This window comes from Manis pentadactyla, chromosome 6, assembly GCF_030020395.1.
Source record: "Manis pentadactyla isolate mManPen7 chromosome 6, mManPen7.hap1, whole genome shotgun sequence".
Taxonomy (NCBI): Eukaryota; Metazoa; Chordata; class Mammalia; order Pholidota; family Manidae; genus Manis; species Manis pentadactyla.
This window is the reverse complement of record NC_080024.1, coordinates 57,439,758-57,453,182: the sequence shown is the minus strand read 5'-3', so window position 1 is coordinate 57,453,182 and position 13,425 is coordinate 57,439,758. Positions and strand designations below refer to the sequence as shown.

The following is a 13,425-nucleotide window of genomic DNA, read 5'->3' as shown; positions in this document are numbered from 1 at the left end:
CATGCATTATCTAATGGAATCCTGATAATAGTCCTAAGTAATTGGTATTAGTCATTTAACAATTATTCTTTTGTTCAATGAACAATTACTTATTGAGCATCTATTAGGTATGGAGCTATGCGAGGACAAGGATCCACCCTTGCTCTCATGGAGCTTACCCTCTAGTAGCCATTTGTTCTCAGGCACCAGGTTCTAGGTACTAAGACAAAAATCCCTGCCCTCATGAAATACACATTCTAAGATGAATGCAGTATTATCCTTACTCTAGTGATGAGGGAAAGAGAACCAGCGAAATCCTGTATTTGCCTAAGATCGCAAAGTGGAGCCAAGATTCAAGTCCAGCATCTCTGGTCATAATGCCCCTACTTTTGAGCACTGCAGGATCCCGCCTCCCAAAGGATTATACCTTTTCACACAAGCACTGTCCGTAGATCAAATGTCATCCACACAGACTCTTCTTTTGCAACATATGTTATTATAATTAATTTAATAATAACTGTGTTTTGTCATATTTTATGTAGAGATAACTAAAGTGCAACTACAATAATAATGAGAACATGACACTCCTTGAAGTTTAAAATGTTGGAAAACATTCTTTTTTTTATTGTGGTAAGATTTCTAATCTAATTTTTTGTTGTGGTGGTAAAAAAAAACATGTTACATAAAGTTTACCACCTTACCTATTTTTAGTTGTACAGTCCAGTAATGGAAAACATTAATCTAATTCTTAATTTAACAAGACAAGTATTAAACTTGCATGACAGATGTTTGTGATGGAGAAAAGGTGAGAGACCTTTTCCTCACATCTTTCTTTGTAAATGTTAGTAATGATACCTTTGCTGGTAAACCCACCTGTTCCAGAAACTCTGCATTGAAAGCGGGCTGGCTGTCCTTCAGAAGTGACAGTGTCCTGAAGTGGGGTGATGATGGCAGGAGGATAAACTGGCATTTCCTGATCCGGAGACACAACTTCCGGAACTACAGAAAGAGACCACAGGACCTGGCATGATTAAGGCACCACACAGACCTCACAGAATGGAGTGGGACAATTTATCTTACTTTATCAGGCAGCAGAGCATTTGCAAAGTTTCAAAGCTGGGCAGCAAGCTAACTTGTCTGAGCTCCAAATTGTGTTTTTAAGTGCACTGGGACAATGCAAAACCTGGTGCCTTAGGTTTTACTTTATGCTGAGAAGAAGCAAAGCATTTCTACCTTCCACGGAGAGTGAGGCTGAGGTTGTGGCAACTCCATAGTCATTCCTGGCTTCGCAGGTATAGACAGCCGCATCCTCTGGGAAGGCTTCAATCAGCAAGAGAGTGTACTCTTGCCCATCGTGGAGAAATTTGCACTTGAAGCCAGTGGAAAGCAGCTGTTCTTCCTTGTACCAGGAGATTTTGGGCTGTGGTCGGCCAGATATCACAGCACAGAAGCGGGCAGGCTTGCCAGACCCCACGGTAACAGGCTGGAGCTCCTGCAGAACTTCAGGTGGTTCTGGAGCTGGAAGTAAATGAAAACAAATGGCCCGTGAAGAAGTGTGAAAACATGGACCAGCACACGAACCTCTACCAAAATTAGTTGCCAGGCAGTCATGTGCCCAGAAACAAAACTTCGGAAGTGTGATCTCTTTACTTGTCAGAGAACACATTTGAACATTATTCATGCTAGGAAGGAAGAGAACATTTGGAATTTTGTCCCCAAGTAGAGGGAATAGTTTTAGAAAGATACTTTTGAACTTTGGAGTGGGGTTGCTGAGACTGCTGAGTTTCTCAATATAACGTGATCACCCCTTTCCTCGTCGGAGTGGAGGAATGGACAGTACCCTAAAGAATGCTAGAACAACTTCCATGTACTACTATTTTTAAACATCACTGGACAGATGACATGGTGAGATGGCTCATCACATTCAGGTTTGTTTGTTTTGCAGGCATTTGTGTATATGTCATGGTCGTTTCTTTATAGGCAGGTGCCAGTGAAGTTGCAATCCATAGGTGTGAAAGAATGAATGGATGTATTTCAGATGAGTTAAAGGTGATTAGATAGACTTTTCATAGTTTTCCTGTTAGCTAATTAAAACATACTGCTAATGCTGTGATGGGTAGTTCACAGCACCCAGAAATGGGGAGAAATGAATTTGGTGAGGCTGGTTTCTGACACTCACAGAAAAGACGTTTACTCCTCTGTGTGTTACTTTCTCCATCACTAATCTAGAAATAATAGTAACTGGATGCCATAGCTATTTGGTCTTTTAGGGACCAAGGGAATGTCAGTAATATGGTTTGTGAACCATCTTTATGAACCTCAAGATGACTCCTAGTATTCCTTCATCTGCCTCAGGGCTGTTCAGACAGATGTGGCCCAAGATGAGGACAGGCATGGAGGTTCCATTTTCTCTGTGCATCTAGGGTAGTCTAAGATCTAGGCTAGCCTCAAATTCAGCTCTAAGGTTTCTAATGAGTAAAGTGGATTGTTTAATGGCAAACCTCTGAGGACTTGGTAGCATGTAGAATCCCCCTCTGAAGTAAGAGTCCCTGGTCTGAGGACTTGAGGCAGAGAGAACCTAGTTCCATGTGGCCTGTGCCTCTCCTGGCCTTCCACCATCTCAAATGGGACCTTTGGGTTCTTCCAGGTCCTCCATGCCAGAGATAGGAAATGCCCCTATCTCTTGTTAATGCTTCTAGTATCTAAGCAGTTAGGGTGAAGGGCAGAGAACCAGAATAGCTGAATGCTGTGTCTAGAAACCCATTTGGGGTCTAGTGAAACTGACACACAGTGGATGTTCAATAGTGTTGACCAACTAAATAAAGATCTAGCCATTAGGTGCTTTCTGGAAATGACACCTTAGCAGTCCTTTTAACCATTGCCATATTTTCCTCATAGGTATAATATGAAAAATATGTAACTGCAAACGTGTGAATACCATGAGTTCTTTAGGAATTGCTGAGTAACTACCAGAACTTAAGTAAGTTAAAGGGGAGGATTATTTCAAATGGATCCACAAAATATGTTACCATGTCTACCTACCATTGACATAGAGAGTAACAGAGCTCCTGTTCCTTCCTGCCACAAAAGTGTATTCACCAGCATCACTATGCCTGGTTTCAGATATAAACATCCGGTGGATTCTTCTCTCCACCACATATTGGTGTCGTTCTTGAATTTGGAAATTGATTTCAATGCCATCTTTATACCAGTGGGCATCAACATCGTCTTCATTGACCTCGAACTCAACAACAGCGCGTTGTTTCTCAATAACCTGTTGATGGGGCAACAGGAAAAGAGAATTGAAGCCCTGGTTTCCTTTGTTTTAACCTATTTCTGAAACTGCTCATTTGAGGAGCATGCTAAATCTACACGTTACGATGTAAAAAGTTGATTGGTTCTAGCACATTCTAATTTTCCTGCCTATACTTGGAGGAATAGTGCCTAAACTTCTTTGGTAGAGAATCATGCTTATACCTGAAGAGGGAGGCTGCCCCAAAGAGATAGTAATTTCATCCTGAAATGTTTGCTTCTTATTTAATAATAGCAGAAATAATGACACTTCACATCTTTTTATTATTGACAGAGCTCTTTGAAGTTACTATTCCATTTGGTTTCACATAATATGAACAATAAATTTGTGGGATAGGTAGGAACTATTATCCTCATTCTTAAAAGTGAGGAATCAAGGTTCAGAATTGCACAAAAGATGGAAGACATGTCCAGGTCACCCGAGTCCTCACTGAAGGCGTTTCACTGTGGCCAATGGCCTGCAAAGCATGATTTTCCTTGGATAAGCAATATGATAAATCTGAACTCAAATGACATTTTACTTGACACGATATCTCCACCACTAGATCGGCCTGCGTGAGGACAAGCTCTGCACGTGGAGTAGAGAGCGAAGGTGTTTGCCAGCCTCCTTGCTAGGAATCCAGCTATGCTCAAACTGTTCTTCCTCCTGGACTTCAGAGGAAGTGCTCCCAGCCCAGTTCCTGTATACCAGCCATCCTATGATGGAAGGCTTCTGAGAAAATGCCACCTGTTCCAAAGTCCCTCAATTCTAGTTGCTGTGCAAACAGCCCAATGTAAATTTTAGTTCTTTTCTGGTTCGTGCTGCTTGGCAAGTGGCCATTTATTAGGTTGTGAAGTTTTGCCAGATGCTTTAATTAAAATATTTAGACAGCTGCTAAGGACACACTTACTCCCTAGGTGAGGGGAAACTGACTAACTTGATATTAGCATGAGAGTCTAAGCCAGTAGGGATCAGCTGATTTCATTCTTCAGAAGATTGGTTGGAAAATGTAAGGGTCATAAAATTAAAATATAAAACTATGGATTGTGTGTTATTGGTAATTCCTCCAAAAATTCAGCATGTAGGCAATACCTGAACCTCCTTTTTAATACTTCGGATGCGAACATCTCTGCCCTCTACAAACAGGTTAGCTGTGGACATGTTGCCTCCTGCCACCACCGTGTACTGCCCAGCATCAGACATCCTGGTGGATGGGATCAAGAGGCGGTGCACGTATTTCTCCTTCTGTATCTTTATTCTATGGATGAAATGGAAATTGAAGTTAGTCTGGGGACTCAAAGGAACCCAGGAATTACTGGAATATAGCAAAAATGGCCGACCTGTCCACAATCTGCAGTTCTTGGCCATCTTTCATCCATTGTACTGTGATGTCAGGTTCAGAAACTTCACATTCAAACACGGCTCGCTTCTTCTCAAGAATCTTGATGTCCTTAATGTGTTTTCTAAATTCTATATGACGAGCTAGAAAGCAGTATATAAAAAAAATTAACCTTTCTGACAGTTTGTTGAGATATAATTTACTACTATACATTTCACCCATTTAAAGCATACAGTTCAGTGGCTTTCAGTATATTTAGAGTTGTGCAACAATCACCACAATTAATTTCAGAACATTCTCATTACCTTCAAAAGAAACCATGTACCCCCTAGCTGACACCCCCTCAGATTCCTCCCACTATCTTGCCTTGGACTTAGGTGCCAATCTATGTCTATAGATTTGTATATTCTGACATTTCCTATAAATGGAGCCATACAATGGGACCCTTGTGACTTGCTTCTTTCACTTAACATAAAGTTTTTAGGTTTATCCATTCTGGAGCATGCATCAGTATTTCCTTTTTATTGCTGAATAATATTTCATTGCATAGACATACCACCCTTTATTAAGCCATTCATTAATTGATTCACTGATTAATACTTTATACCATGTGTTTAATGCTACTTTTTTGGGATATGACATTTATGAGGCCATACCTTCCACATAAAGGGTGGCTGTTGATCTAGCTTTTCCAGCCACAAAGGTGTACTCAGCAGCATCCCCAAAGTGAACATTCCTTATGTTCAATGAGTGTGTGAGCTTCTTAGTTCTCATCTGGCACCTGTCAGTTGATTTGATTTCCACACCATTCTTTAACCATTTGTAAGAGATGCCTTCATAGTTCACTGTCACTTCAAAGGTAATAGTGTCTTTTTCTTCAGCATTGATGTCCTTCAGCATGGATGTAATCATGATCGCTGCACAGAGGGAAGAAATACATCCAGGGAGACTTCATGTCAATATGATGCAGATTATAATAGGTGCAGAATGAAAACTTGTTTTTAGTATGTCTGTTAAGGTGATTGCAGTTCAGACATATGAGCTGTGACACCTTTGAGGAACCTGTCTACAGGACAGTGCCAAATGACAGAGGAACAGGGAGAGTGAGTGGTAGACACTGGAGCATCTTTATGGATAGCCTTTCAATGGTACTTTAATCAGAAAATTTTATCCAGGTGGAGATGTTAGTGCCTAACTAAATGTGAACATCCAGTAGATATTTCATTCGAGGATTTTTGAGTGGATCAACTGCCTAGGAAGGAAAGGTATAGGGTATTGAGGAACAGTGAGTCTACTGGATATCCTATGTAATTTTTTTTAACTTACGGGTCACTTTCAGGGTGGCGCTGACCCGGTCATTGCCGCAGACAAATGTGTATTCTGCTGCATCCTCTGTGCTGGTGTTCATGATGAGCAGCTGGTGGAGTTTTCCCTGCACAACTATCTTGAACTTATCACTCATCTCAATCTCCACACCATTCTTCAGCCACATGGAGGGGACATTGAAGTGGGATACCTCACACTCAAAGGAGGCAGTTTTGGTCTCAGGTACCTCAATGTTTTTCATGGTTTTTGTAATATGTAAAGCTTGGGAAAATCAGAGAGCACTCCAGTTAATATATTTTGTTCAGAAAAACAGATGAGGCCAACAAACAAATATATACAGGATGATCATCTAGGGAAATGCCACAGGGTATACTTACTCTCCACGAATAGTTTCGCTTTGCATTCCAATTGCCCCACCATGGCAGTGTATTCCCCAGCATCTGAGGGGGAAATATGCTGGAGCATCAGTTTGTGGACCTTCCTCTCTGAGATCAGTCTGTGTTTGTTACTCGGCTTAATCTCCACATTCTTGTGGAACCATTTCACTGGAACTGTGTCATGGGAAACACTGACTTCAAAGGCAACGGTGGCATTTTCCAAGGCTGTCACATCCTTCGGCTTTTTGATGATCTTGACAGCTAATGAGGAAAGTTGAAGCAGTTCAGTGATCTGGCAAAGTTAATGGTAACTACGAGTTGGCTACTTCTAAGAGTTTCTAAGAAGTAGAACTTACTCTCAACATGCAGTCTTGCACTGGCACCTAGCCTTCCAAGTTTGAAGCCATAGACAGATTCATCCACGATAGAACAATTTTTAATTCTCAGAGAGTAAACTGTTCCTTTGACTGAGATGTCGTACTTGTCACTGGACTGCAGCACAACCCCATTTCTGATCCACTGGACGCCGTCCACGTTGGGGTGCGTAAGCTCGATACTGAAGACAGCATCCTGGGTTTCTGTCACTGTGAGATTCTTCAGAGTCTTCTTGATTTTGACAGCTGAAGACAAATTTATGATTGGTTTAGGAAATAAAGATGATATCATCAAGTAAAAGAAGTTCTGAATAAAATTACTACCAGGCCATCTTGCAAAAGAATGGTTATCAATAATTTTGCAGTTATGCAGCACCTCTCTTAAAAGACACCTTGAGATGACTTAGGAAAACTCATGATCCAGTTTGAAATGTACCTCGTACAATGATTTTTTGTATACTTGAATGAGATGAATTTTTCATAGCAATATACTAATGCCTTAATAAGTGATTGGAGAAGAGTGAAAAAAGGAAGAGACAATGAGAATATGTAATTTTAGCTGGCCCACAGAGCTGGAACCTAAGGCATTGTCTCAGAAACACATTTGATAAGCAATTTTGCACCTTGTGGTATATAGCTCAGAAAGGAAGTTTATAATAATTTTATGAAATAAAGGATTATGGGATCTAAAATAGTTATACTATTTGACTTTTAAAATGATAACTTCTGTCAATAATAGTATAATATTTTTTGTATGACAGGGTAACTACACTTATTGTGGTGGGCATTGAGTCACTATGTTGTACACCTGAAACCAATTGTCTATCTACTGTACTTCAATTAAAAAAAAATAAAAAGATAATTGTTACAAATGTAATAAGATTTGAAATGGATAAATCTGCTGTTGTATCACTGACCTTCAACTTTCAGTTTAGCAGACGTTTTGGAGGAGGCCACCTTGTAGGTGTATTCTCCAATGTCATCTAATTTGGTGGCAGCAATGATAAGTCTCCTTTTGTGCCCATCAGATTCACTTCTGATGTTGTTACTCAGTGGTAGGTATTTGCCATCCTTCAACCATTCACCTTCAGAATCTGGGTTGGCAACTTGACACTCAAACACAGCTTCCTGGGATTCTGCTACAGTCTGATCTGTGAGTGGCTTAGAGATGGCCCCCCCTTTGGAACAAGAGAAGTACATGTGTGAGTCCTTTAAAAATATTTATGCAATAACGATCTTTGCATAATTCATATAAAATACCACATTTTAAAACCTGGTTTTGAACATTATTAGATGTCTAAGAAAATAATTTTTACCATATCCTAGAAACCCCTTATTCTAAGTATGCATGACTAATAACCAGGGAAAATACTGTAATCAGGAAGGTTTTGCAAAGGAAAAGTAACTTGGTATTGAATCCTAAGAACCATAAAGTGCAGCTTAGCACACAGACGGCCTCTAACTCAATTCCTTCTTCAAAAGCATTCTACTTGGTCTTCTAAGGATTATTTCCTGGGAATACATCTGATGTATGATTGGAAAAAAATTGCTAAACATGTATAGTCACCAATATGTCTATAAGATCAGGGTTCCTGTATACTAAAAATCATCACTATGACAAATGCCATATCTTCTATGAAGTTTTTCTCCAGTGCCATCATCCCCTGGCAGGAATAATTACTCCTTCAGCAAGTCAGTTGATGACATCTGTCCCTCTCAAAATTGTGAATTCCTCAAGAAAAACATCATGTCTTACTCATTTTTGTGTCCTGTACTCTTAGTGGTGTCTGGCCTATGGTAGGTCCTTCAAAATGTTGGGTGAAATCACATAGGGACTCATAGTTTTTTTCTTTTTTTCCCACATTTAAACACACATAATTTCTGTTAAACATGCCAAAGTTCAGGATCTTATACACAAGGGAAGATTGAGGAAGGCTGTATAGAGGAGGTAGCATTTGAGGCAGGTGTGTCTGGAAGAACATTTGGAGATTAGGCTGGTGGGGACAGTGTTGAGGATGCTCTTAGCTTTAAGAAGAGCATTATCAGAGGCATGGCAGTGGGAATCTGGTGGGAATTTAGGAGGAAATAGGTAATAATCTCTTAAATTAAAACAACTCCTCACATAAGAACTCAGGTTAAATGATAAATGTAACCAACCTGCCACGGTAAGTTTTCCAGATGTCATATTTTCTCCTGCATAAAATGTATATTCTCCTTCATCATCTTTCATCATATTTAGGATGGTCAACTTATATATTTTTCCATGAGCTTCAATTTTATATTTAGAACTGGGTTTGATTTCCTTGTCCTTAAAATTCCACAAAACATCAATTCCTGAGTGGGACAGCTCAACCTCTAAGACCACATTTTGGGTTTCTGTACAGGTAAGGTCATGAAGACCTCTGATGATTTTGATTTCTGGGGAAAAATAAAATAATCGCTTGGTTATTACACTGGCAAAATAGAATGCTTACCATAATGTAAGTTAAATGGAAGAATCCTTACTTTCTACAGAGAGATCACAACTGGTTTCAACTTTGCCAACCATCAGTTTGTAAGGCCCTTCATCTGAAGCGTGGGTCCGGTTAATCACTAGTCGCTGCTTAGTGCCTTTGACAATGGCTTGTACACGATCATCAGGCTTGATTTGCTCATCGTTTAAGTACCATTTAACCGAGGTCACGTCAGGAACTGAGACCTTACATTCGAGCACCGCCCTGGTACCCTCAATCACGCTAACGTCCTTCAGAGGTGTTATTACATCAACACCTGAAAAACCACACACACACACAATTAAAGATTCATGAATATGAATTTTGTTGTAAATATCTGCTCACTAGTATTCCCTACCTCACTTGACAGTGCACACATAAAACTATGTAAGTTGCACTCACTGTAGACAGAGACACGCCCAGTGGTTGACAGTCCAAGGGCTGGGATGGTGAAGGAGTAATTTCCAGCATCCTCCTTAGTCATGTCTTCAATAAGCAGCATGTGTGACTGTTTGTCTATCACAATGTGGACCCTGTCACTGGGCTGCACTTCTTGGCCATCTTTCATCCAGACACCCTCCACGTTCTCTAAGGAGACTTTAACTTCAAGCTGAACAATGTCACCCTCGCAGACTTTTTGATCACTCAGTCCTTGTAGGATAGCAATGGGGCGGGCTGTGAAATATGGGGAAGAAAAAGAATGTTATGATCATTTTTTGCCAGAAAACCATAATGATGCTCACTGCAGGCCAACAGGACTGGGAAGACTTACGTCTCATCTTTAGTTTACAGGTTGTCTTTTTGCCGTCAACAACAAAGCTGTACTCTCCCTGGTCCTCTTTGGTCACATCTTTGACTGTGAGGTTCTGACGTCCCCGGCGAGATGTAATTGTGTATTTGCCATTGGATTTAAGCTCCACATCATTGTGATACCATTTGCCTCCAACATTTTCTGGGGATATAATGCACTCTAGCTCTCCTGAAAATGATTCTGGAACCTCTATGTCCTGAAGTTCTTTCACAAACTCAACAACTGCACCTGAAGCATAAGATAAGAAGTTAATTCCTTGGAACGGTTATGCATCTAGACTTTGGATACAGAAAACTCCTTGTAAATCTCTTATGTCTCCCAAACTCTCAGGAATATTCTTAATGTTTACCTGCTGATGGACTAAGAAAAAAAATTTCAATGAATAGGAGTTATTTTAATGTTTAAATTATTTTTAAAGCACAGAATTATATTTTGATTAAAAGTTTTAAAAAAGGACATGAAAATAACTTTGTCTTTTTAAAAATCAAATTGTCAATACTCTTAATTAGTATAAACTCATGATTCTTGCTATGGAGCTTATATCCAATTCCCAAATAATTCTTTTCATGGAAGGAAAATTGCATAGCTTATTACAGACTAAGGTTGACTTTAAAACTTAAGTAAGGTGAAGTCATTATTTACTACCTTCGACAATAAGTTTAGCCGTTGTTTTTACATTTTCGTCTTCTGCAAGTACACAGCTGTAGTCTTCAGCATCAGATGTGTTGATGGTCAGAATGGAGAGGAAATGAACCTTCCTGTCAGAGTGCATCCTGTATTTATCTCCCGTGTGAACTTCCACACCGTCTTTATACCATTTCACTTTGACAAATGGCTCCGAAGTTTCACATTCAAAGGTCGCCATGGTGTCTTTTTCCTTAGCAACAACATCTTGTAATTCCTGTGTGAAAGTGATGAATTGCTTGGCTACAAGAAAAAGGAAAAAAAAATAACCACCACATTATATAACATTAAGTTCACAATTTGAATAACGAGGAAAGAGAAGAAATACACTAGTGGATATTTGTGGATAAATAGAGAGAGGCCATCAAACGAAAGACACTCAAATTACCTTGGACAAGTAAGAATGCATGGCTTGAGGTTTCCCCAGCTATGTTGATGGCTTTCACCATGATGCTGGCAGAGTCCTCAGCAGTTACATCTCTTATAACCAGTTCGCAAACATTGTCTTCAGGCCAGAACCAGTAGATTCGATCAGAGCGTTCAATCTTCACACCATTTTTGTACCATTCACATTCGGGATCTGGTTTTCCCACCACTCTGACCTGGAAGTGTGCGTCGGATCCTTGGCCCACTGTTTGGCTCTGGATTCTTTCAAAGATTTTGGGGGCCTCCATACTAGGACTTAGTTCAATTTTATCGGGTTTAAAAGTTGGAATAGTGATTTTGCCCTCTTCGGCAAGGGCTTTCTTCTCCTCTTCGGTCAGCTCCCTGGTCCAGTGGAGAAGCTCATCCTTCGTCTTCCTCAGCAGCTCCTCATAGGACTCGTCCTTCTTGCGGGACTTGAGCTCCACGGCGGTGATGGCTTCGTAATAGCCCTCCTCGGTCCTGCGCTTAAATTTACTGCGCAGCTCTTCCGACTCTTCAGACACTTTTTCATGGGTAATTCTTTCCGCCCTTTTCAACTTCACAACTTCCTTGGTTTCTGGGGTGTCAACGGGTCTGTCTACTTTTTGTACCTCAAACTGAAGCTTTCCAGGTTCGTGTACGTGGAACTCAGGCTTTGGCTCAGGGGCTCGCCTGAGGACAGACCTGAAATCTTCCCTCTGTTGGATCTCCAGCTTCACCTTATGCTCCATCACGCCTTCGGGGTTTTCTGCAGTAACCTTGACTTCGCCTGTATCGTACGACTTGCAGTCCACGATGTCCAGGTAATGGATGCCATCATAGCGAACTCGGAACCTTTTGCTTTTGCGGATGAGCTGCCCGTTGAGGTACCAGTTGACTTTGGGCTGAGGGTAACCTGTCACTCGGCAACGGAATCTGGCGGTCTCTCCTTCAAGTACTCTTACTGGCTCTGGGAACAAGACAATATCCGGCTTTTGCTTCTCTTTTTGATCTGTTGTTACGCCTGTGAGTGCACCTTCATGAGCCATCCTCTCTAATTCTTCAATTCTCTGCAAGCCTTTCCTTCCCTCAGGCAACTGAGATTCTTCTACAAGACTTTTCTCATCTTTGACAATAAGGGTAGCGGATGTGTGATCTGTTCCGTACTTGTTAGTAGCTCTGCAAGTAATGATACCACTGTCTCTATAATATGCAACTCCATAATCAAGGCTGCAATACCCAAATTCATTGATCATACGGAGCCTATTGGCTGCTTCAAGCGGCTTTCCATCATGGAGCCATTCCACCACCATCGTCGGGTCACCGATTGGGGTAAGCCTGCATTCAAAGTGGGCAGGCCCAAAGTACTTGAGTCTTAAGGAAGTAAGTTTTTTCTTGAAAAATGGTTTCTGTTGTTTCTCTTTGTCATAGAGGTCACCCTCTTCCCATTGCTCTTGACCATATCTCAAATGCAGGGGCTCCAGCTCAGGGGCTGCGATCTCCTTTGCTCTGTATGTCCCTCGTGGGATGATTAGTTTTCTCTCTGGTTCAGGCTCTGCAAACTCAACTTCAACATTTACTTTGCACCTTGTAGTGTCTCGTCCGGCCTTATTGATAGCAGTTGCAGTATACCAGGCAGAATCTTGGCTGATAGTGGAATCGATTTTAAGGGCAGCTTCTCCTTTGGTTCCTTCAATTCTATAAAAAGTTTTTTGAAAAATCATCAATACAGAAGTAGTTATTGCTTCCTTGAGCATTAGATTTGTAAAATGAGCTTAGTTTTAACATTTTCAAGCAAATTTACCTGATTTTTGGGTATTTATGAGCTACAATGATGTCACTGTTTTTCAACCACACAATGTCAGGATTGGGATTACCCGTAGCTCTGACTTTCATTTCAAGCCGGGAACCTTCCTTTACATTGACATTTTTTAGTTTTTCTACGAACACTGGTTTTACCTGATGTTCCACAGCTGAAAGAGAAAGGTTATTAGTTAGAGTGAGTAGGGCTGAAATACCTGTTTATAACCCAAGTGACAAGGGAAATTCTTTTCTATTTTTAAGAGCAAATACCTTCCACAGTTAAAAGCATTGAAATTGAAGATTTGCCTGCCCTGTTTTGGGCAACCACAGTCCATTCCCCAGAATCACTGGGTGTTGCAGGGACAATAATCAGTGATTGGGTGCCATCTTCTTTAATGACTACTTTATGGGTATAGTCATTGACAATTTGCTGGCCTGTCGAGAAAAATAAGTAAAAGAAAAACAAATGTTTCAATAGTTGTTTTTTAAAAAAATAAATTGTTGGACACACATAGAAGCTTATTTTTGTATTGAGTGATTTTTGAGCAAAAACTTTTCATGCTT

At 40.5% G+C, this 13,425-nt stretch overlaps 1 protein-coding gene across 50 annotated transcripts in view; it reads right to left on the bottom strand.

The window, feature by feature from the left end:
* TTN (titin) overlaps positions 1 to 13,425 on the bottom strand; it is a 263,454-nt gene that overhangs the window by 221,354 nt on the left and 28,675 nt on the right. For all 50 annotated transcript variants that reach the window (XM_057503886.1, XM_057503834.1, XM_057503857.1 and 47 more), the window contains 18 exons: positions 13,132 to 13,296; positions 12,863 to 13,031; positions 11,063 to 12,756; positions 10,636 to 10,917; positions 9,952 to 10,218; positions 9,582 to 9,854; positions 9,193 to 9,456; positions 8,845 to 9,105; positions 7,605 to 7,865; positions 6,670 to 6,933; positions 6,314 to 6,574; positions 5,937 to 6,197; positions 5,267 to 5,527; positions 4,612 to 4,753; positions 4,364 to 4,529; positions 3,022 to 3,253; positions 1,213 to 1,497; positions 853 to 978 (listed from right to left, as the gene is read on the bottom strand). In XM_057503886.1, coding sequence (XP_057359869.1) covers positions 853 to 978; positions 1,213 to 1,497; positions 3,022 to 3,253; positions 4,364 to 4,529; positions 4,612 to 4,753; positions 5,267 to 5,527; positions 5,937 to 6,197; positions 6,314 to 6,574; positions 6,670 to 6,933; positions 7,605 to 7,865; positions 8,845 to 9,105; positions 9,193 to 9,456; positions 9,582 to 9,854; positions 9,952 to 10,218; positions 10,636 to 10,917; positions 11,063 to 12,756; positions 12,863 to 13,031; positions 13,132 to 13,296 — 5,634 coding nt within the window. The remainder of the gene's footprint in view (positions 1 to 852; positions 979 to 1,212; positions 1,498 to 3,021; positions 3,254 to 4,363; positions 4,530 to 4,611; positions 4,754 to 5,266; positions 5,528 to 5,936; positions 6,198 to 6,313; positions 6,575 to 6,669; positions 6,934 to 7,604; positions 7,866 to 8,844; positions 9,106 to 9,192; positions 9,457 to 9,581; positions 9,855 to 9,951; positions 10,219 to 10,635; positions 10,918 to 11,062; positions 12,757 to 12,862; positions 13,032 to 13,131; positions 13,297 to 13,425) is intronic.